Below are 24851 nucleotides of genomic sequence, written 5' to 3' on the forward strand. Positions count from 1 at the left end.
AAAGATCTTATCTCAGCATGCACAGCCACACCTAGTGAAACTGGGTCAGAGCCCTGAGCACCTGGCCACACATCCATGGGGACAGAGTGAAGGACAGGCCACTATCGGTGCAACATTCAGGCAGTACATAAGAAAAGATTTCTCTTGGTCAAGAATAAAAACAGGATGTGGGGGGCACCCAAAGAATAAATGATAAGGAAGAGAAATTACTCCTATTCATTTTAAATTCAAAGCTATTTATTGAGAGTTGAGCACTCTAGAAGACAGCCAAAGGAGAACCATTAAAATGTACTGCGTTTTAATTGACTCAGCAGCATTCATAAAGAGATCAAGACACAAAGACACAAACTTCAATGACTTTTCTTTTCTCATTGTTTCTTTTCTTCCATTTACTTTTTCTTGTGCTGGGAAACTGAACCTGGGGCTTTGTGTACTAAGAATGATCTCTCTGACCGAAATACGCCCAGCCTCTTAAGGTAGCTCTGAAGAAGACTGGATGGTGGGGGAGGGGCAGTGTAAGGAGGCAGAGAGTGTAGTCTAATAAGCGAGAGAATGAGTGAGGTCTTTGCTTCTGTTCCTCTCTCATCTCCGCACCTTTCCTCAGTCCAGGAAATAGTAAATATAAAGTTAAGAAGTTCTCCTCAAAGCTGAGGAAAAGGACCAAGTAATAAACGAGAAAATGACTGGAAAAAAAAAGAGTAAAGCAACCTAAAGGTCACAGCTATTTCTAGAGAAATAAAAATTGGAACAGAAGTGACTTTTTAACACCAAACTGGAAAATAATTCAAAACACTGGAATACAGTAGAAAAGGGCTCTATATTAAAGGCAAAAATATAAGAAAAGACACATGTAAAGCCTTGATTGCCAAAGTCATGGCCATCTTGGTTGTTTCCACCAACCTGCCCACTCAGATGAGCCTGACATGCATCCCAAGCCCCATCAGAGAGCATCATTCAATTAGCCAAGCATGTGTGCTGTCCACCGACGTTTGATACACTGCTAGGTTTTGAGGAAGGCTACACACACTCTGGTGAGGCCCTCACTCATTGAGGTTCACAAACAAACGACTTCCTCCCATCTCAGCATGTAGGAATGTATCTGTCTTGCTGGACTCCAAGATGAATTCTGTCAGAAAGTCCTCAGTGAACTCCACTTCATGTGGTCATGAATCTGCCTCCCTATTTTCAGTTGCCCAAGCCTTGTATCTTTGGCAGACGGCTCTCATACATGGGGAGTGGGTTTTTCCAAATCATATTTCACCTAGAAATGTCCTGGAAGATGTTTGAATTATAGGGGCTTAAAACCCTGCTACAAGAATATACCATGGCAACATCAGCTGTAAATTACAGAATTGACACAAGGCAGCTTACAGGAGAACTTAAAAAAAATTACCTTGGTCCTCAGGTGATGGTTGAGGGGATATTACAGTAAGAGATGTTTCCCCTAAGACCCCTTGTCAAACAAAGTCCCAAACATGAGACCAGAAGGTGGTTATGAGAACTTCTAATAAAAGCGGAGCACAGAGAAAGGACTGTATGCAACAAGGGTCAAAGCAGGGGAGAACACAGACCTTAGACTTCTCTGTGACACTGTAACCCAAAAGTTCAGTAGAAATGAGTCTACAGCCCTCTAAGCGCAAGACTCCAAATTGTCTTTTCCGTACATAGTAAGCAAGAAAATAATTCTCAAGTATGTGAAAGCTCGGAGGACATACAAAGAACCTCTCTTGAAAAAAAAAAAAAATCCAAAGATGCAGTACAAAACCAATTACTCAGTAGTGTGAGAGAGCTGTGGAATTCAGTGCTCAGTGATGGGGCACTTGCCTAGGACAATTGAGGCCCTGACTTAGGGAGCTCTGCTTCAGCGCAGTAACTAAGTAAACATCATCAGGAATTCGTCTCATCAAACGGCAAAGGTCATTTTACTTAGTGATGATAATGGCGATGGGACTGTGGTATACCGTTGACAAGGAATCTGGACAAATGGTGAGAAGAGGCAATTCAGTTCAAATTCATTATCTCATCAAAGGAATCACTACTCCTCACCTGAACACAGAGGACAGACACTTCCTTTTGTACCAAGGAGAACCACCAACTTGTAGAATGTGATCATATGCACCCAAATGAGCAAGAATCTCTACTTGTCTATCAGAACTGGAATAACTCACCAATGAAAGAAATTTAGCATCAGGGATTATTTTCATTCTGCTTTCTGCCCTTCCCAAACTTTCCTTAATTAGCGGGGGTGGGAGGGAGGAAGCCTCCGGTCATAAATAAAAACAAACGCACAGATAAGCCTCCTAAGTCATAGAAATCTTTTAAGATGGGTTAGAATGTTCCACTATTCAGCTCTGGAAAATGGGTTTCTGGTGACACGCTTGCTTTTCTTCTTCTTACATTTAGTGAACAAACACATAGAAGCTACAGCCCAGCCAGTCACGCGTGACTCAGCTATTGTTACCAGGATCATTATACTAAATATGTAACAGGCGTGATGGTCAGAGGCTATCTATAGAACTGCTCAGTCTGGCCATCATTCCTAGGACAAATTACTTACCTTTCCCATCCCTCTGTTTCCTTTGATACAAAAATAAGGAGAGTAGAACTTGCTCCTACTTCATGGGGCTGTTGTAAGGATTACAGAACCCTTTACATTAATTACATAAAATTGGGGGAAACAATGAGTGAACGCCATGAATGGAGCAAAAGTATATGCTTACTCTTTCTGACATGAGAAATAGTACTTTCAATTATTCCAGTGTCTGACCCTCATATGCAGTATGTGGCTCTTTTGCAATTTAAAACAGAGGCTTCTCAATAGGACTCCATTTCTCCCCGTCTCCTTTACTGTAATGGTGGCAAACTGTGAAGCTGCCCTCACTATATATGAAGAATAGACATGCCTTGCCCGGTATGAGAGCCTTGACCAACATGGTGGCAGTGAAGCAAGGTCCCATGTAATTCCACCAAGACACTCTTGATTCATGGCAGAGCTGAAGCTAGGACAACACTTGGTGATGAATCGAGAGCTGAGGCAAGAGCACCAAAGTTGGCAAAGTGTGTGTAATGCAATCCAGTCTTTATTAGATACATTCCCTCGATTTGGCATTTAGCAGTTCATGTCTAATTGCCTTTTGTCTGTCCTTAAAAATATTGCCCAATTGTCACACTATGCCACGTTATGGATTTTGTTTTATTTGACACATAAGTGCTACCCTTTAACAACTAAATCTTCCTTTCCAGCTTTTACTTGGATCAAAAATGAACTGTTTTTCCACTGGAGACAAAACTCCTCTTACAGTTATCTGTCAGCTTCCATGGCATGTCCTTGGGAGCCTCTGGAAGAGGAAAACTACAGAACACTGCCTATACCACAGATATTTACAGCGGACTCTCTTCTCCACATTTGTGTGAACAGCCTAGCAGTTTGAAAATTGGATCAGCTCTATATAAAGAGGATCCCACTATCCTGAACACCCCCTGAGGAAACACTTGGGGAATGTGAATCATTATCCTATAAGAATTAAATTGTGTACATCTGGACAATCCATGTCTGTGTCTTTAAAAAGTAGACTACACCTATACATGGGGGAAAAGTAACAAACCTCATCTTTTTTCTGAGTTTTTCCAGATGTTTCGTCTGACATCTTTTTTTGGAACATCTGCATTTCAAGCTGGAGGCTTCCTTATGTGTAGCCTTAAGGCTTAATCTCATTGTGCACCAATTTGCCTAAATGGCTGGTAATTAGGCCTATCTGTATTTTCTAAGGAAAGAAGAAGAAGAAAAAGACATCTTTGTTGTCTCCAAAAGTGCAAGGAAAATGAAACAGCCCTGGCTTCTGGGTTCTAGTGCTTCCTGGGGTGAGCGCCAATATCTCAAAAAACGCCTCAAATTCTTCAGCAGTTAGCTCCCTGTGAAAGGACTACTTTGAGGGTATCTTCCTTACCTGGTTACAAAACAGAGGTTGACACTGAGCCGCAAAGCACTGGGTGAGCCCATTTCTGCACACACACTTGGCACAGCGGCTCAGTTGCCAGTCCTGTCCATCCTGAAACACGTGGCCACCATAAGAACAGGGTTCTGGAAGGACAGGGGCATAGGGTTAGGGGGAGGAGCACGTATGCTGACCTCAGAGCTAACTACTTGTGTGTGGGCTGGGCTAAGGGCCACACACGGCTGGTGAGGAGTGGGAACTCTCTTGGGTTCCCTGATCAGCAGTTGATACTTTGCCATCTCTGAGTCTATGCAGGCAATGAAGTCTAGAATGCTATGGAACCTCTGCTCGTGTTACTTCATTCAAGGATGGTGCATTTGTTAGCGTGTTCTACGCACCGTTTGCCAGAGGAAGTACAGGTGCCCGGGAGGATCTCCTCTCACCCTTTGAGTGTTCTCAGACCCACAGGAGCAGATACAAAAGACAGAATTTTTCACAGAGACATCACAGAGGCAAGGCAAGAGCTTTCTTTACCCTTTGAACAGGAATTGTTGCATTTTCACCAGTTAGCTGATCCTAAATGATGCTCTAATCTCTTGAGGCAAAGGGCCTTTAATATGTCTTTCTCACAGAGGAGCAATGGTAAATGCTCTTAAGATCTAAGAGTGAACCCTAGAAACTAAGGTATTATCCTCCCCATGCTAACCCCACTTGGCTCCTCATGTATTTTCACATTCAGGGTTTATTTTGCTCAAAGAAGCTGACAGTGCTCACATCAGCTGGCCGGTGAGTTCTAAAATGCATAAGGCAAACATTCTACTTCCATGATTTCCTGAGCATAGTTTTAAACTCTGGTATCTCTATAACAAAGGTCTGCAGAGGCAGAACAACTATAGACCATGAAGAAACCATGTGCAGTGTTTTTAAAAGGAGAAAGACAAGAATGGACATGGCTTCCAATTAATACTTAATAAAAGAAGTATTCTAATCATCACATGCCAGCAGAGAGCACGATGGAGTGATGACAATTCCTACTTCTAATAAAGTGCATACAGATATGGAAGTGCAACAGGACACATGTCTCTAAAATGTAATGCAAGGGACACAGGGGGAAAGCATGGGTTCAAAGGACAAGTCTAAAAGTGTGTTCAGGCTTGCTGAGAAAAAGCCAGGTGGAGTGATCCATTCAGTGAGGTTACAGGAAACACAAATGAAAATATCCACTCCATCCCACTCCCCAGTACCACTATGCTTGTCTTAGAGAAAGACATTACATCATCTAAAACCCAGCAGACATGGCAGGAGCAATACACTACATGGAGAACAGGGCTCATCCTTCTATCAAGAGAGGAGTGATACTGGCCTTGTGAAGTCAAATCAGAGGAGTGTTTCCTTGCTCCTTCCCTCTCAGAGGATGTAAGTATAGAGGGATGGCGCTGGCCAAGGCATAACATGAAAATAAGAGACCGGCAGAATTCCACATTTGGAATGCTTCCTAGTGGTCTGTGCCAATCTCACTGTCTGCGGCACACCTTGGTTCAAATAGGAAGAGAATCCAGACTCTCTGATCTACATTGAACAAGGAAGACAAGAGTGGAGGTACCATCTATAACCTCAAAGACAGAGTAGGTCCCTTCCCATCAGCTCATACTCACTCCCAGTGCCCACACAGATGGGGCAGCAGCTTCCTTCAGCAAGGAATTCCAGCTCCTGTGGTCCACATGATAATGGGGCGCATTGTTGGTGGGAGCATCTCACCTCTCCGTGGGTGCAAGAGCACACATTGCATGGGGTTGAGGTCCACTCTGTGCCATGCTGCAAGTAAAGTGGAGAAAAAGTTAGCACCAGACCCCAGTCTTCTGCCAGACCAACAGTGCTTGTACAGCATGAGAGCTTGGAAAAGAACTAAACTGTCAAGGTTGACTAGAGAGTGCAATGTTCTCTACTGGGGACCAATCTAAAAATTTATTTTCTTTCTATTACCTCCAAGATTTTGTATCTGAAAGTTTCAGAAAGATGCCAGACAAAAACTGATGACACCAATCTGATTGTCTTAGTTTCTTCTCCTGTTGCACCTGACAGAAACAACTTCAGGAAGAGAGAGTTCATTCTGGTTCACAGGTCAAGGTTCAGATTTACAGCAAGGAAGTCAAGGCAGCAGCAGCTTGAAGCAGTTAGTTACATCAAAAGTACAATCAGGAAGCAGGGAGGTAAATGCAAGCCACTGCGCTGCTCAGCCTTTCTCCACCTGTGTAGTCCAGAATGCCAGCCAGGGAATGGTGTCACTCACTGTGGGTGAATATTCCCACCTTCATTAATGTAATCAAGGTAATACTCTACAGTCTTGCCTGGATACCTGTCTCTTAGCTCATTCTAGATTGTCAAGTTGACAACATCACATCCATCACTTGAAAAAAAAATATGACACCCCAAGTAAAATGTACACAAACCATAACAGCCTTCTCATATATTTTGAGACAAATGCTCACAAAGCTGTTTATGTTGGCCTCAAACTCCTTGGGTGAAGTAATCCTCTTGCTTCAGCCTCTGCAGGGAAACACCACACCTCGTCTATCAAGTTGTTCTTTTATTTGGGAGGTGGTAGGGAGTGAATCCAAGATTTCAAGAATGCTGAGCACACACTCAACCACTACTGAGTGACAAACTCTGGCCCCAGATTTGATCACTTTTCAATAGTTCTCACTCAGATCTGTTTCCTTCTTTGCCTTTCAATCCTTATTACTCCATATATTCTCTTTCATATTCATGCTTAAATCTCTCTCTTCCTTTTTCTTTCTCTCTTTGTACATGCTGAGATATATACACACCCATTGGTCTTACATTACTAGCAAGGATGCAGAAAGGCCAGAACGAAGTCCCTCCTCTACCCAGTTCTCCCACAAACTGTAGAGCAAACGATGGTCCAGGGAGAGTTTCCATCTGCATATACAGAATGCTTCCACCCTACTTTCTGCTAGGTTATCACATTCTCCAGGTTTTGAGTAGTTCTTTCATTTAGGAAGTACCCAAAGTATCTAAACTAGCCATTCTTTGATGTGATGCCAAATGAGCCAGCATGTCAGCAGCTATGTGTGTGCTGCCTGATTAGAGAAACAGCTGCCCCAGCACTCAGCCTCAGAATGAAGTAAGGGTGTACTTCCCAAGATACCTAGTAAAATCAGTCTGATAAATAATTTCCTAAGCACTGCAACCTGTTCCCATTTGCTGCTTTTAGAGCTAGCTAGGATGGGTGTGCTTCAACTCATGTCACGTGTGTTTTTATCAAAGCATCACACATTCTAGGCATTCAGTCACCGAAAAATAACCTAGGGATTACACCTAGAAGTTGTAAAAGCAATTCTCTTGCTTTTTCAAGCTGGCATCCAAAATAGTTTTCCATCTCAGACACAAAGGAGCCTTATCTTACCTGAGCAAGTCTGTGCTCCTTTTCTCTGCAAGCATGCCAATTCTAATATTTCGGAATTAGGAAAACCCTGAGCTATTACTATAACAACCGAGGTATCGGGTAGTCATCGGGACCCAGTGATCTGGGTCTCTCCTCCAGACAGACTTCCAGAGAACGCAAGACGGCAGTTATACACACACGTGCTGTGGCTGAGCCGAGCACTTTCTGCACTAGTCTGTACACTTCAGGCCCTCACTGCAGTCCTTTCTATCTGGGGAATGGGGTCAGGTCAGTCTCGCTTCCTTGTGCGTGAAAATGAAATGATGGAACAGTGCTCCTTCACGGGGAGCTCTAGAGAGGTTCAGCAGGTAGCATGTTGAAGAGGCGGCTGGGGACCACGTTGGCATGCAGAAGGGTACCCACATGTTGGGTACAGCAGTAGTTGACAGATTCTACAGCAGAGCGGTAACGGGTAAATGCCACATAAATTTACTTGAGATGGTTGATAATTCTGGGGTATAATGGGCAGTGTGTGTGGAGATGGCTATGCTAATTAGCCTGACTGTTAGCTGGCGGCACAGCACAAGCTGTGGTTTGTGCTTATCAAACCATCCCTTCTAATACCTGGACAGTTTTGAGTCTTGTTAGCCAAACATTTCAAATAGTTTATAAATAAAAGATGCTTAGTCCTCCGCTCCCCTTCCACAACGAGCCTGTGGATTTCTTCTACTTTTGTTTACCGTGTTTGTTTAGTTTTGCTTGGTTGTTTGGTAGGTTGTTGTTGTTTGTTTTTAAAAGATGCTTTGCCCTGCTAATTTAACTTTTATAAAGTTATCTGAAGAAAGGATCAACGATCTGCAAAACGGTTTCAGTATAAGGATTCCACCTTGTAGTGAGATTCTTCTCTGTAGTGAACGTGCAACCTTTTAGTGAAAATGAAAAGCTACCCAAATGGCTACTAAGAGAGAATAATGTTCTCCAAGAGTACACCTGGAAACTAGTTATAACATTATTATATAAAAGGGAGGACATAAACTGTACATTCAATATAGTTTCCTCCTGTGTGAAAACACATATATGTATTTTCTATCTACTTATCTGCCATCTCTCCTTCCAACAACAGAAAATAACAGTCAAAAGACTGTTAACAGTGGTTTCAGGACACTGGCTTTATTTATGGATTTTATTTTTGCTTGTGTATTTTTCTATTTTCCAATTTTTTACCAATAGAATACTGTAACTTTTGTCACGACAAAGCAAATTACTGTTTAAAATATCTAATGAATCACCCAATTGAAGTCAAATTTGAATACTATATAGAACAACCTGCAGTGGGAGACTTCATTTTATTAAAATCAAGCTACAGCTCCTGGTCCTAACCAAGTCTTACCTGGCTTTGTCTCTGGGGTTAGATGAGACTGGGCACGCACACAGTTGTATGGCCATGGACAGAAGGCCTATTTCTAAGTGTCTAGACATTTCAGTTCACTAATACAAGACCTAGCTTTTTGTTAACTACAAAAAAAAAAAAAGAAATCACTGACTTGTTTCTAAAACATCTATAATCATACCACCTTTCAGACACAGACCACAAAAATTAACCGTAATAACAGTCTGTCAATCACTGAGGTTCTCATTTGTAAAATGAAAGGGCTGTGTGGGGAAAGCTCTTCAGTACCTTCAGGCTCTGTGATCATGTGAATCTATCATCTCATTCAGGACACATGAAATGAAGCAGTGGCTTCTCCCTTCACAAAAACTTGAGAATTATAGGAATACCAAAGATTATACAGGAGGGAGACTCCATTTTTGAGTGACGAAGCCGCAGACTGTCTCCTGCGGGTGATCCAAAGTGCACAGCACAAGGGAGGAGAATTAACCCCCGTCTCCTAGGAGGATGAACCACAAACGTCCCCCTCCATCTTCATCTTCTGTCTCCATCCCTGAACGAGAGCTTTGTCCTTCCCCAGAGTGCTCTGAGGACTGGTAATGCATGCAGAGCACTCAGCTCAGAGATCAAGGGGTCCAGCACATGCCAAATGTTATTTACATCCATATAAATAATTTCACAGGGTTCTCCATACCCATTCACAAGTGCATTGTTTTTAATAAACACTGTGGCAGCAAGGAGAGCCATATAAAATCAGGGAGTAACAGATGCATCAGGCATTGGTCCCACAAGAACCAGCTCTTGCTGCGCCATTTTAGCCTCATTAATGCCCCTTGAAAACATGAGATTTTTGACACTTGGCAAAAGCAAATCCTACAGACAACACCTTGAATATAGTCTTCTGTGCAGTCAACTAACAAGCCAGTGAGTGTTGACATAAGTCCGAAGGATAGCTATGGTCATAGTATCTGCCTGGCTTGCTAATAGAACAAAAAAGATATATATTTTTTTCTTCACATAATTTGTTCTTGTTATAAGGTTCTAAATTCAGAATACTAAATATCTCAGAATGTTCGATGCATTTTATAATTACACTCTCTTCTTTGAGTGGAACAAGGCTGAATTCAATATTCATTTCTTCTCTCACATGCATAATTTAGTTCTCTTTTGCCCTTATGGAAAGAGATATAAGCGTCTAGGCTCCTTACGCCTCTCTTTGCTCAGTAGGATTCCCCTGAGTCATTGCCTCCTGCCACTTTCTGTCTGGTGAATCTTGATGTGCTTTCTTCTTACACTCAAGCTATCACGGGTTGGGATTGAATGAATGAAAGAGAAAGAGATTAATGGTGCTTTCCCCCTCCTCTTTGTGAGCCAGCCACACACGGCCAAAAAAAACACATTTGAGGCCTGTGCCTTGATTGTTGACAAGACTGGCAAGACCCCAAAGAGAATGTTCAGGGACCTTATTGGAGGGGTTAGAGATAAAGCTGTCTCTCTTAGTACTGGCTATAACAAACTCCGCAGCACTAACAATCTGGAGGCAGCCAAAGGGCTCCAGTGTTTTCCTCACACAGGGAAAAATCTCCAGGCTTGTGGTGGCTTGAGAGTTGAGAGTTGTATGCAATGTGGACTCCTCCGTAGACAGAGGCATTCTTTCCTGAGGCTTAGCCTTTCACTCGGGGTACCTACCATGGGTCCCTGAACTTTCTGTTGACTTCTCCCAACGTGAACCACAGTCACAGGGGACAGTATCACCTCAGCTTTCCCTTCCTATCACACCCAGGCTACCCCAGAGCCTCTCCCCCACGCTCATGCTTTCACTTTGGAACACCACAGCAGAGTCCTAAAACACCAGACTAATTTACAGCCACCAGGAAAGCCGCCATGACCACTCCTATGTGAAGAAAGGCTTGCTACTGTTCAGAGGAAGGTGAAAGCACACTGAAAACTGCTAGCTAACTTAGGTGGAAGGGAAGAGAGTGGTGGGGGTGGGGGACTGAAAGCAAGGGGAAAATCCTAGCAATGTGAGTGACAAGGCCAGCCTCAGACAAAAGCAGATGAGTATGTCACCTGCTCAGGAGAATCAGTGATACTGGATGTGGAAGAGAAGCTGGAGATTATGGTGGTAGCTGGGACAGGAAGACAAGGATCATAATGACAGTAACTTGTGATGAAAATCTGATTTTATCACAACTTTAAAATGACTCAATCTCCAGGCTTTTTGAAGAAGTAGACCATGAAAGATTTGCCAGCAAAGCCACGGTTCTCAAAATTCAACCCTTTTCACAGTTACATCAAGTACCAGAAATATAATGATAACATTTTCCGAGGTTATGAATTTTGAAAGCACACACAGGAAACCATGCAACGGCATGTTCCTATCCAGTGTAGAGATTTCAACATTATTGCAGCAGGAGTGAGCTGTAAGGGAGACACAGAGGGGAAAGGCAAAATTAAGGGAAAGGCAAAATTAAGATTTTACAACTAACCTACAACAGATCTGTGACCTTAGAAATGACCAGGTACCCAGAAAAATTACTCCATAACCTTGGAATAAGGACACTGAGAAGATGGAGAAAGGACTAAGTAATGGCCTGCGGTTTTTTGCTCATAGATATTTACTGAGTACCTACTTTGCAGAAGGGTTAGTGCCAAGTTCTAGGTTATTCTAACAGGCAGAGATGATGAAGAAGATATTTAAACTATCATTAGTGTTCTTAGACAACTTAAGGGTCACGCAGCTACACAGATGGTATCCATCGAATGATCCATGCTGAATTTCAAGGACAGCCCTGGCAAGGGGGCTCTTTAATCAGTTTTACATCTCTGAGCACTGATCACTGCTACCAAATCCTCTTGATATGTCTAGGTTTCTCTCTCCCAGACAAGATCCTGGTTTTCTCCTGGCTCCTGGTTTCTCCTGTACTTCGAACATCCAGCATGGATTTTACTCACCTTGAACAACACACGCGTTCTGATCGTGATGAACTGGCATTAACTCTATCACCAGTCAGCCCTGTAATGCCTCTACTGAACAGTGACCATGTGTGGCAGTTCAAGGTGACATCACTCTATGGAACAGGCTGGCTCGGGCAGCCCATATTGACCAGTGGGATCAAGACATTTCCAGTGTGGAGCCTGCTTAGGTGTCTTTCAGCAGTTCATTGTGCAGAACGGAAAGAGCGGTGTTCTACTGTTACTAGGAGACAGTGGGCCAAGAAAGGTGATCTGGTCCATGGGGACATGAGCATTATACTCAGTGAGTGGGTACATATACTGAATAGCATCCGAGAGCAGGTTTATCAGCTCCTGCTCACCCATACTCTCTCCTGAATAGGCAGAGATGCTAATTCCAGGAACATTTTGTATCGGGTGGAAGAGGAGTATTAAAGCAAAGAACCTTTCTCTCTCCACTATGCTCAGCTTTACCTTGTACAACAGGATGATGCTTTAGCAAGAGAAAGGGCTATTTCCATTAATTTCTACCACCAATCTCGCAAGGTTGCATATAAATTAGTACTTAGTATCTACAATTAAGCCTGTAGGATCTAGGAAATAAGATCCAAGGAGGGAAAAGTAGATCCAGTTTGGGACTGATTCTCAGACTCTTGCTTTTGATGGAGGAGAGGGAAGGGTAATGATCTAAGAAAAGTTCGGCCATGCCTGCAGACATTCTTAGCTGTCATGACTGAGGACGGCTCCTCATGTCCAGAGGAAAAGCTAAGGAAGGTATTGGATTCCCTCCACTTCCATTCCAAGGATTGGCCCCCAAACAAGACCTCAAAAGCTGATGGCCCTGACACTAATATATATATATATATATATATATATTTAAATATAAATATAGATATCTTAAGGGAAACAACTCTAAACTATGAGCCAAAAGATGAAATTCTCTGCTAGATTATGTCATTTAATAACAAGCAACATGACACTGGCAAGTGGTTCAAGCTCTTTGCAACTTAATTTTTTTTTTCCAACTTGAGCATGGGCGTAGTCCCATCTGTCCTACTCACCAGCTCAGGGCTAGCAACAATTATCAAATAAAAATCTACATGTAATATACAAAAGGAAGGTGGTGCTGTTATTATTCAACACCACAACCTCTTCAGCATCAACATTCCCAGCCCACTCTTTATGCAGACACAAACTCAGTGTGCAAATATTTATGTAGTAGAGGGTATGGAATAAATAGTACACTTTTCATCTTGTTCAAAAAACGCTGAGCACCCACAGAAAGCCAGATGAGCCTCCTACTTCTGTAGTGAGACTTTGCAAAGAAAAAAAAAAAAAAACACATTGTAGCAACCCAGATTTAACATTGGGCTTTCTCCTGTCAGTGACCCACAAACGCACCTAGAGCCTTAGAACAGAGAACACTTACCTCATGGGTTTTTCCCTCATGGTGGCAAAAGTCAGGGGTTCTTGGCACACACTGTGGGCAGCATTGATTGGGCGCGATCTGCAGCACTTCTCCCTAGGTGTATAAAAGCAGCTCAGTATGACATCACAGCAGCAAACACTAGTGCCTGCGACCCCAAGCATCTGAGATTCCCTAAACCTCCTGAGCTTCCACAGCTAACAATGACAGACAAGGTAAAGTAAATAAACCAACACAAAGGATTCCCTGTTCAAGAGGTGCTTTTTGGAAAGCATTTCTTTGGAAGAAAAAAAAAAAAAAAAAAAACAATCCTCGGTAACTTTTCACATGTAAATGTGATGGAGTGGTGGATTGTTTCCACTAGAAATGCTTCTCACAAGGAAAGCCATGGAGTGAGAAACCGGCTTATTTCTCTAACTATATTGTTTGCCTCCGTTGGAATAAGAGAGAAGATACTGGAATAGGAAACTGCTACATAGCTGGAAGATCTTCAGCTCTGCTGCAAGGCCTAATGCAGGAAGGAGCAAAGAACAGGAAGTTGAGGTCTCGGGGGTTTGGGTTCACTTCTGGAAGCAAAGAAGAGGGGCAGAGTTTGAAAGACAAACTTTTGACAGGAAGTAGCCGTGCGGTGTGGGCGGGGCATGATGCACAAGGAAAACCTAGTAGGATTCCTAGGTAGCACTAAAGAGCTATTCTTGAAGCTTATATTAGCAAAAGAAGACACCCCAGGATCCCTCTCTCCTGTCAACTAATAACACGTCTGGCCCCGTGAAGAATCTGCTTAAGAGTTATCACACACATAGGGGCTTCGGATGTAGCTCTGTGGCAGAGCACATGTGCCATGTCTGTGCTGAGGTCCATCCCTGACACCACACACAGACAAGTGGGTGCTCAAGGAGAACGGAGGGGCTACCTTCAGGAACCAATGATTCACCTTTCCCACGGTTCAGGGATGCGAAAACAAAATGGGCAATGAGTGACATGACTACAATGATTGGAGGTCTGCGTTAGCCAGGGAGACATGACCACCCACAGTGTGAACAGCCACAAAGCCTCCACTCAGAAGAATGAAAACAGGCTTTGTGTGTGTTAATGCTACCTTTCTTATTGTTATTTTCGGCTACTTCCATTAAACACACACCCACAGAAAGAGAGAGACAGAGACACCAAAAGAGACAGACTTCTCAGTTCAATAAACTACACCTGAAAAAGAAAATGAGAAACAGAAAGAATATTTTACAACTGTAAATCTACTACAGAAATCCATCCACAACAGCGGTCATGAAATTATCCTATTTGACTGATAAAGAACAAAATGTATGTATGAGATTTTAAGAAATTGACCCTGCTATGCAACATTAATGGCTTTCCAGAAGGGTATCCTTTGAATCTGAAAGGGAAACTACACTTCAGTCTCTGCCAACAGAGCGATGGAAAATTCATTAGCATAATTTCCACCAAGCATTTCACACAGATAGGAAATGAGATAATCCAATTGTTGCTTAACAACAAGGAATCAAGGGAGCAAGAAAGGCAGGTGGAACGGAAAATTCCAAGGGATACTTCATGCCCCCAAACTATTCTCTAGAACAAACTAACTTTCAGATTTAGCCTTCACAAAAAGCATTCTGAAATGTGATAGTCTTTATTTGTGAGTGGCAGTTGGAGGAGTGGGGTAGGTCAATCTGCTGACTGTCTCAAGGAACTTTACAGACATGAACTAAAGAAGGAGCCAAGAATTCTGCATGCAAGTAGCTGGAAAATAATACGCAGGGTCTCCCTGCCACCCGTTCACTGACTCAGAATGGCTGCAGCAATACAGCACACCGGCCTCCTGTCTCTCTGAGCTTTTTATGCTGTAGCACTGGACAGTGGCTGCATGGACAAGACCTATCAATGAAGACTGCAGAGGAGCCAGCAAGATGACTTGCTTGGGTTCTGGACAAATCAACTAATGGTAATGATGAGGACAACTTAACAATTATAGCTAACAGCTATTAAATGCTTAGAATAGTCTCTCATTTCCATGGGCAATGTGTCCTAGGAACCCCCTCCCCAAGAGATGTCTCAACTACAGACATACCAAGCCTTATATTCATTATGCTTTTTCCATACATAAATACCTACAATAAAATTTAACTTGTATATTAAAGTCAATAAGATTAACGATAATAGCTAATAACACAATTCTCAAAACATTTATAATGATATGCTACAATAAAAGTTATATAAATGTGGGACATATTCTAGATCTTGGCAGTCTTGACACTCATTTCCTTCCAAATTAAGTTGACAAACACGCCAGCTCACTTAAGGGGAGCACTCGAAGGTTTCTCTTTGGTACGCGGAACAGTCACCATCTCTACTTTTGTGCTCTGAGAAAATCATGAAGTATAATAAGAGTTAGTTGAAGGCAAACACTGTCCTTTGAGGCCAGCCACCAAATGACCAGCAGGAAAGAAGCACACACAACCTGGATGTAGTGGACCAAAGGACAGCTGCAGCCCTGGTCAGGATGGAGCAGGCTAGCGAAAAGACTTCATCACGCTGTGCAGAACGTCACGCAAGGCTTAAAAGGTTTTGATTACATGTAGTTGTCTAATTGCATGGGGTATCCGAAGGGAGGCATAAACCCCAAGACTCTCTACTTCCACCTCGTGTCCCAGAGATCAAACACAGATTTCCAGACTTGGCAGCAAATGTCCTCACCCGATGAGCCATTTTACTGAGCATGTGTTGCACAAGTTAGCACTTACTTGTGGATTGTTTACTTACGGAATTTCCCAGTCAATATTTTCAAACCACGGTTGACACATGAAAACGATGGATAAAAGGGAGCAACCAAGCTAAGCATGTAGACTAAGCGTAAGAGCAACGACAGTTACACATATTAATTATGTTTATATAGTTTAATCGTTATAGCTTTACCAGACAGACGCCCCGCCTGAGCATTCTCTCACAGTCACTCACGGAAGCCATGACATCAGAAACTAAGTTCCATGTCTGTATCTCAGCACCACTATGAACACTACAATGTGAAAGTGGCAGGACCCACGTTCTTGATCACCCTCTATTCAGGAAATCCTTCTCTCTACTTCTCCTGAGAGCCTCGGGGCCATGCTCAAGTTTAACATCTCCCCATGCCTGAAACCTTCAGCATTCTGAGCCCGAGGTTCCCAGGATTCAGCTGGCCCTCATCTCCACCACACTCATCTTCCCTTCAAGGAGAGCCTTGAGCACATCTTCTCCTGGCACACATTCAGGGGTCAAGTTGTCCCCATTGTTCCCAACGCCCGCCAGTGCCCATCTCCTTGCTCCTTTATTTCATTAGCACAGCCAAATCCCACTTCAGGATTTATTGTGCCTCTTCCTCTTTTATATGAGTGGCTTGAATTGCCAAGGGAACAATATCACTCTGAAAGTTGGAACTCCCACTGGTTCATGGCCACCTGCTCCAACATGTCCTTAGCATAGGCCACAAATGCTTTATCTGACCTCGATCCCTCCCTTCCTCCAAACCTTCTCTACCCTCATTCATTCTGTGGCAGGTAATATTCACTGCCCACTTGCTTGCATTGAGAAGCACTTAGGGAATTAATAAATACTTCCCCGAGGGCATTGCCACAGAGGATTGGCTTAGGAGTGAAGACCCTCCCTGAGAGTGGGTGACTCCATTCTATAAACTGGACCCTGGATGTAAGATAGAGGGGTGAAAGGCAAGAAACCATAAGTGAAAGCAAACTCTCTTTGCTTCTTGGCTCCCTTGAGGCAAGCTGCTCTGCATCCCTCATACTATGACACTGACACCACTAAAAGTGTGAGCCCAAGAAAGTGTTTTCTTCCGTGAGTTACTTGTGTCAGGTGTTCATCATTGAACTACATTATTACCTTACCCTCAGGCTTCACTGTTTTGTGCCCCTCCCCATGGCTCTTCCTTTCTGTTCCTGGAGAACAAGATTGTTTCTCTAGCCCCACCCCACTCCCATTCCATGCTCCAGATCCCACTCTGTTGGACTCTACAAAGCACCCTCTCTAATCTATCCGTTACACCTCTCTGGCTCTCTTCACATCCAACCATGCAACTTCATCTTCTCTCTGTAGCCTGGGTCATCCCCATCCCCTCCTGACCTGATCATGTCTCTATCGAAAACTAAGGAGACGAAGCAAAATCTTCTCCCTTGCCCTTTGAGTCACTCCACAAATACTGGTATCCATATATATATATGAAGAGAGAAAGAAATTATCTGTTGGTGACTCATGAAGCCATAAATATAGCAGTCACTCCTCCTTTTCTTAGTCTTCATCTTTAAGCCTTCATCAAGTTCTGCTGACTTTCCCTCGATGTTTATTTAACCTGATACTCCCTCTTGGTCCCTAAACTACCAACACAGTAGTTCAGGAATTCATTCTCTCCCCTGGGCTGCTGTCATTGCTGGACTGACATCCTCATTTATAATATTACATATTAACTCTGTAAAAGGAAACCTGGATAGTCCCCTCACGCATGAAAATGTCATGAGACTATATCGTCTTAAATATTAAGCTCTAAGCTACCCAGCATAGCTACAAACTTCTCTGTAATGTTGAACTTACTCTCTAGCCTCATCTCTCATGCCTTCCTCCACACACCATTCAAAAGCATTTATTGAGCAGCTATTGTGTGTCAGGAATGATGCGGATATTAAGGAAATAAGGTGAAGAAAAGGAGACAGTACACAAGAAATTAGTAAAATGTGTAGTATATCAGATAGTAATTAGTGTCAAGAAAAGGAGGAAGTGCAGAGGCGAGAGTTGGAGTGTGTGCTAGGTGGTGGATAGTCGAAATTTTTAATAGAAGAGCATTCAGGCATGACTTAAAGAAAGTGCAGGACTAAGAAATGAATTTATGCATAGACATACATTATTTATGATCACATATATACATACATATGATAGCCATGTGCCATGTATGCTTCTGACGTGACAATTTTGCACTTTGCTGTTTCCACTGAAAATATTCTTTCTCAGATGTGGGGGTTGGGGGGAGTGTGTGCGCATATACAAACCTACAAACCTACAAACCTGTGAGTGTGTGTGTGTGTGTGTGTTTATTCAGACAGCAGAAACAAAGTTCAATAGCAAAAGCAGAGTGGGCGGGAGAAAGGCTAACAGAAGTTTAATTAGAGGTCTACAATAGCAGTGTGAAGAACACTGTGAGTAGTTATTCTAATTGAGAAGGGAAGCCTTGGGAAGGGTTTAAAGCAACATGAGCTGCCTTCAGTTTTAATAGGGTCATCCTGGCTACTGCACCAGTGTTTCTGCGAAAAGGGCAGGCTCAGAAACAGCCAGACCAAGAGGGTGCCGAGGGAAGATACCATGGAATCCAGGGGAAAGGGCCTGTGTGGGAGCAGAGAAAGCAGACCTGCGATGCACAGCCAAGGAAGGAAGAGCTGGGAACTTGCAACTTTGCTGGATGTGGGACATAGGAGAAGGTGAGGGACAAGGAGCGGTCTAAGTTATCTGGCCTGAGGAGTTAGGAGAATGGGCTTACTGAGTTGAGAAACAGTAGGAAAAGTGAGGTCCTTAGTTTGGCACAGAACAACTGTCTGTGAAAGACCAGAGAGTCAGTATTAGCATCGGGAGACCCCATGCAGTGCACATCAGAGCTCCACAATTACCATGAAGATAATAAAGTGGCTGAGAACAGCACAGAAACAGGTGAGGCTGCCTGTATCTCAATAAAACTTTATTTATAAACAGAGAACAAGAATTTCATTTTTTAAATAAAATTATGGCCTTGATATTTTAGCCATTTAAAATATGTAAGACCATTATTTTTGTTTTGTGTATATATATATATATATATATATATATATATATATATATATATATATATGCTGTGAGGGGGAGAAAAAGAGAAAAAGAGAGGAAGAGACAGAGAGCTTTGCTATATATATGTATATTCATATACTGGATATACTTCTACCATGGGGCCTTTGTACTCCATTGTTCTTTGGTTGTGTTTTTTGTTTGTTTGCTTTTTGTTTGGTTGGTTGGTTGGTTTGCTTTTTAATTGTGTGTGTGTGTCTGTTCCTTTGTTTAGAGAATACCAAGGTAGCTCAATATGTGAAGCAGAGTGATCAAGACAGAGACTAACAAAAGATTAAGCAGGAGTTAAGTATGGCCCCCAACTCTAATCTCCTTGCCTTGGCCTTTCAGATGCTAAGATGGCCAGAAAGCCAAGGAGCTGTGTTTCTGCTTCCCACACTCTGGGATTATAAGTGCACAGCATTAAACTCAGTGTTAGGGTTTGCTGCTCATTTAACATGGATTCTGGAGATGGAATTTAGGACCTCAAGCTTGTGGGGCAAGCACTTAATCACTTATTGACTGAGTTATCTCTCCAGCCACAAAGTCTTATTTAGTACAAAATAAGATACAGCTGAACTTACTTCACTGACCCCAGGGATAAAATAAGTTTAGATTTGCATTCTTCTGATGACTAAAGATGTTAAACATTTTTTCATGCATTTATTGGCCACTTATAGTTTCTTTAAAGTGTCTGTTTATTTCATTTTCCATTTATTGATTGTTCTTTTGCCATTAAATTTTTCTAGTTCTTTATTCTGATTAGCATTCTCAAGGTAGATGAATAACTGGCAAAGTTTTTCTCTGTTTTTTACGGGAAATACCATAATGAACCCCATTGTTTTAGATTATTAATATATGATAGTAAAAAAAATTAAAAACATGTTTAGTTTTCAACATGTTGCAGTCTTTACTCTCTAACCTTTAATTTAGGGTTTCTTCTATAATAACATAAACATTCCTGTCAAGTAAGGGAAGAAATGTCTCCATAGCTTTTATAAATGGTGATTTCCTAGAATTATTTGTTCCACAGGACAGAAGTATCCATGGCATAAACTACAATATTAGCAAACTTAAACATCTGTACATGCCCTACTTCTCAGAAACATACCGTGCAGAAATTAAACGATATCTGTGCTGGTTTGTTTTCTGTCAGCTTGACACAAACCTAGGAATCCCTGGGAGGAGTGACTCTTAACCGAGAAAATGCCTCCACGAGACTGGCCTGTAGGCGAGTCTGGGGGGTATTATCTTGGTTAACAGCTGATGTAGGAAGGCCCAGCCCACTGTGGGTGGTCTCACCACCCCTGGGCAGGCAGTGCTGATGTGCAAGAGAGCAAGCTGAGCAAGCCAGGGAGCAGTGCTCCTCCGTGGCCTCTGCTTCAGGTCCTGCCGCCAGGTTCCTGCCCTGACTTCCCTCAGTGGACTGTAATCTGACATATGGAAGCCAAATAAGCCCTTTCCTCCCTCAAGTTGTCTTTGGCTACTGTGTTCTATTACAGCAGTAGACACCCTGTCTATAAAGGCACATTTTCATTCTAATGTTAGGGAGAATTTTATTACCATTAGAGGCAGAAAGATCCAGATTAATTATTGGAGGGGGGGAAGTAAAGGAATAAACAACAACAACAAAATTAACTGGGTTTGTGAAACTGACAAGATGCTTTTTAAAGAAAATAATTGTTCTTCCCTGGAGAGCTTCAGATTTTTGCATTTAAAAGTTAAGATTTTTTTTTTAAATAGATTGAGTTGAAAAGAGCCTGAATCCAGGAAAAAAAAAAAAATCCAACTGAAGAAAAAAACCGAAGACTTTCACAGAGGGGAAGGGGAAAGGAGGGATGACCTTCTTGGCTTAGTTAAGGGTGGTGCTAGAGTCAGGGAGTAGGGAGACCCCACTCCCCATGGGTCCAGAAGCATAGCAGTGCTGCTACAGATCCAAGCTGGTTCTGCAAATCCATCTTTAAGAAGCCAGTCCTGACTTGAGGCCACTCAGGAGAAGCCATGACTGCTGTCAACAGTGCTGGCACCTGTCAGAGCAGGGCGAAGTATGTGAGCGGCAGTTTATTCATTGGATGGTCACAGCTAATTGCTCACAGTCTCCAGGCTTTACTTTACTCGCTGTAAAGTGGGAAAAGACACTAATATCCCATCACACTAAATGAAGTGACATTTGTAAAACCTTTAACCAAGTACTTTGCCGGGAATAAATGGTCAATAAATGAAAATGAAGATGTTCTTACGTACGGAACACTTCCTTCAGCCTCCAATTAGAGACCAGAATCATTGTAGAAACATAACCAAAGATTTAAAAACCTGATCATCTGCTGACGTTACGGGTAAGTTTAGGATACCATTAGGAAACCATACCTTCTCAAAGGCACACCGAGGGTTTTTGCAAATGACAGGTTTGCAGATCACGATATCACCATGGCAACGACAGTTCTGGCATGAATCAGGCTTCCAAATTGTGGCATCCTGCAAGGAAGCAGAAGCCCTGGGTTAAAAACTGATCAGTCAAGGTCTGCAACTCACACACACAGCACCATCGATAGCCCAGGTCCCAGGCGGTTTAAAAAGGCAAAAGAAAGTTGCAGACGCACCACGCATAGGACATGCCGGGCACTGATTAAACCCCGAGTGGCAATAAAAGCGTGTAATCCATTTCACAACAGTCAGCCCACGTAGCCAAAGACAAGGGCATTCAGCAGAGAGCTGTCGATACCCAGAGTAAAAAACTATCGATTGGGCCTGAAACCTCAGGAGGACACGCGGCTCATAGACTTGAAGTTTCTTTATGCTGCTAACTAGCAGAAGCCATCCAAGCAGGCTGCAAAGAAAATGACACTTTGACCAGCACTAGTCACCATCCGAAAAGCAGGATTTACCACCAGATACTAGATTCATGGCCAACTTGCCTTGCCAGCTCGCTGGGTCACGTGTCTCACCATTTGCCAGTGATGAGAAGCGTGTGAGGGAGCAGTTTAACATTTTAACACCGATCCAGCAGCACTGGCCTATGAGGTGGCTACTCTGTGCCTGGGAACACTAGGCACTAATGAAGCCTAAGAATGAATGTCGTCCATAAGGACCTCACCATTGCCTTTTATCAGGAACACAAGGGTATTAATTAAATCAACACAAATTTATGACGTATATTATTCAACGATCTGGAAATTACAATATAATGGCATGAATAGAAACAAACCTGGGCTCAGCTGAAAGTCTCAGAAATGCCTTCGTAATCCCTTGTTTTTCATCATGCTAGATCCTTATTTCAACTGGACCCATTTTAAAGTCACTTTTGGCCCATCTTGTTCAGAGATTGGACAGAAATCTATTTCTGGCTATGGAGAGGTGGCTCTGATGAAGGCATGTTAACACAGGCTCCCAACACTTGCTCTTGCTCTACCTCAACAGTAGCCACACTTCCTTGCTGGCTGGGTGTGAAACACTGATCTGCTCTAAGAACACTGTCTATGCGCTTCTCTGCAGTGCGTCTTCAGCTCCAACGGAACAAAATGCAGACACTCCATGGCCTCTCCCCATCTCCAAGGACAGGCTGAATCTCACAGTCCCAGGTCAAGCCTCGGGCTTGCCCTGACAGACTCTCACATCCCACTCCCCTCCTGGAGTCCCTGCTCTGTCCTGACATCTCCAGAGCAGGTTCATGAAGCCAGCTGCCACCTCAGGGGTGAAGCCCTTTGACCTTGAACCGCCCCCCCCCACTTGGGTGCAGCTCCTCAGCCACTCTTTAACCCACTGTATCTGTGAACCCTCTCAAACTGACAGCATTTATTTACGCTCTGGGCAGCCTCGCTAGACCAGGCTATGAGCCCCTTAGCCTAATCCCCCTTAGCCTGCCACACTGGAGACATGATTAAAGGAGTAGACATGATTCGATGGGTTGTTCCTTCCTTAATTTCCTCAGCCGTATTTTCCTCCGCCAACCAATGGACACACTATTCAATACAGAGAAATGGCTCAGCCATTAAAGGCAAGGTTCACAACCAACAATGTAAGAAACACAAGCTACATGGAAGGCATACTGGGACAGACATGCATGCACACGCACACACACACACACACACACACACACATACATACACATATACATGTATGTATATATTCCTAAATATGACCTGCTCAGTCTGTATAATGTTCCTCCTGTGTACATTTTCAAGCCTGACCATTTGGGCCCTGGACAACTGACTGCTGTGTTCTACCCTGGGGAAGACTATGGAGGTGAAGGCTTCTGTTGTGGCTGCCATTATTTTCTCTTTTCTTTTAGAATCCTCTTTATTGGTGGCTACGGGACAAATATAAGACGTGTCCACAAGGCCCTGAAGTCAAACACAGGAAGCGTTCTCTCAGCAGCTACTCTGCTTTGTCCCCAGCGCTACAAACCGCCCCGGCGCACCTTAATGTGCAGTGCTCTCAACTGTTAGAGCATGCACGTCATCGTCTCCGGGACCACCACAGAGGACGTCTCCATAGACAGAATGGGCCGCTACAGACTAACTCACCAAGACAACACGACTCACAGGGACCCAGGTCAAAGGCCACCAAATCTGCCTACAGCCATGACTGCAAAAGCTTGAGCTACTTCATGCTGAACAGGGAGGCTAAGCCAGCAGTTCTCAAGCCAGACCCCTTTGGCAAACAAACCCCTGTCTCCAAAAAAATATTGACATTATGATTCAGAGAAGTAGCGCATATTACAGTCGAAATAGCAATGCAATAACGTTGCAGTTGCGGGATCACCACAGGGAACTGTACTAAAGGGTCGCCGCACTGGGAAGGTTGAGAACCACTGCTCTAGGCCGCCATCTGCCTTCAGTCCTGGAGAGGTAACATTGGACCACAGACTCCAAGTTGGTCTCCGTGTTCAGCTATTTTCACGGTGACTCCGGCTCGCGGACGGACAGCCCATAATACCTGTGTTGCGGGGACTTAGCTGACTGGATCGAAATAGGCCCTTCTAAAACACACCAAGATTTCATATTCTTTCACCAAACCATAAGTTTTCTTTACATTACTCCAAGGGAAAATTTTTTGCTGGAGCTAGAAAACCTTCCAGACTCCCTTACCTATCTTTCCAGCAGAATATAACCTTCCAGAAGAGACAGCTCACTATCTATCTTCCTCCTCGCAGACTCCTTTCACTTAGCGTGGTTCGTGAACTCCGGCTGAGGTGGTGAGCCTCAGCGACTGCTTGGCCTCATGGGATGATCCATCTAGATTCCGGCGTTCCACTTGGGGTGGGAGAGCTTCCGGAAACAACACCGAGGTGACTGCTAAGTCCCGCTGGTGCTGGCTGTCACCTCACCTCACCAGCATTAGCTGGGCTTGAAGAAAATATTTCTTCATCTAAGCACTGAACCTGTCAAAGTACTTCCTTCTATTAATGTCCTCATGGACGTAAATAATTTATGGGTAATTTTAAATAAAATAAGCCTTGCGCAAGGCCTGGCGAGATGACCATATATATATATTTTTTTTCAGGCCTAAAACTTTACAAATCAATTTCTATGGTCCCATAAAATTGCTTTATGAAGGTAGGGATGCAGGACCTCCTCAACAGCTTCCAACTTTGGGTAAAGCCATAAAATCCAAAAATATAAAAAACAAAAAAATTACATTGTAAAGAAACTTTTACAGATTTTTTTCCATGTTACTAGTGCAGTTACATCACCTTATAATCCTTTCTTCAACTCTGACACGCTCCACGAGAGAATCATGCTCCCGTTTTCACTAGATTACAGACTAGAGAAATATATTATGACAAACCTAAAAAGGCAGTGGAAAACATGTGTTCAAAGAGTATCAATGTTTTCAGTAACAGAGGAATATAATGTTCCTGCAGGTAATGTATCTCTATCTGCAAGTATTTAA

The 24851-nt window shown here is 43.1% G+C and overlaps 1 protein-coding gene across 1 annotated transcript in view; it reads right to left on the reverse strand.

The window, feature by feature from the left end:
- The window catches only part of Fras1 (Fraser extracellular matrix complex subunit 1), a 400690-nt gene that overhangs the window by 231692 nt on the left and 144147 nt on the right, over nucleotides 1–24851 (reverse strand). Inside the window, exons 3-6 of the mRNA XM_055594513.1 lie at nucleotides 21327–21434; nucleotides 13116–13208; nucleotides 5591–5750; nucleotides 3948–4081 (exon numbers count right to left, since the gene is read on the reverse strand). Of these exons, the coding sequence (XP_055450488.1) occupies nucleotides 3948–4081; nucleotides 5591–5750; nucleotides 13116–13208; nucleotides 21327–21434 (495 nt within the window). The remainder of the gene's footprint in view (nucleotides 1–3947; nucleotides 4082–5590; nucleotides 5751–13115; nucleotides 13209–21326; nucleotides 21435–24851) is intronic.

Source organism: Psammomys obesus, unplaced genomic scaffold (genome assembly GCF_907164565.1).
Source record: "Psammomys obesus unplaced genomic scaffold, mPsaObe1.curated_primary_1811, whole genome shotgun sequence".
Classification (NCBI taxonomy): Eukaryota; Metazoa; Chordata; class Mammalia; order Rodentia; family Muridae; genus Psammomys; species Psammomys obesus.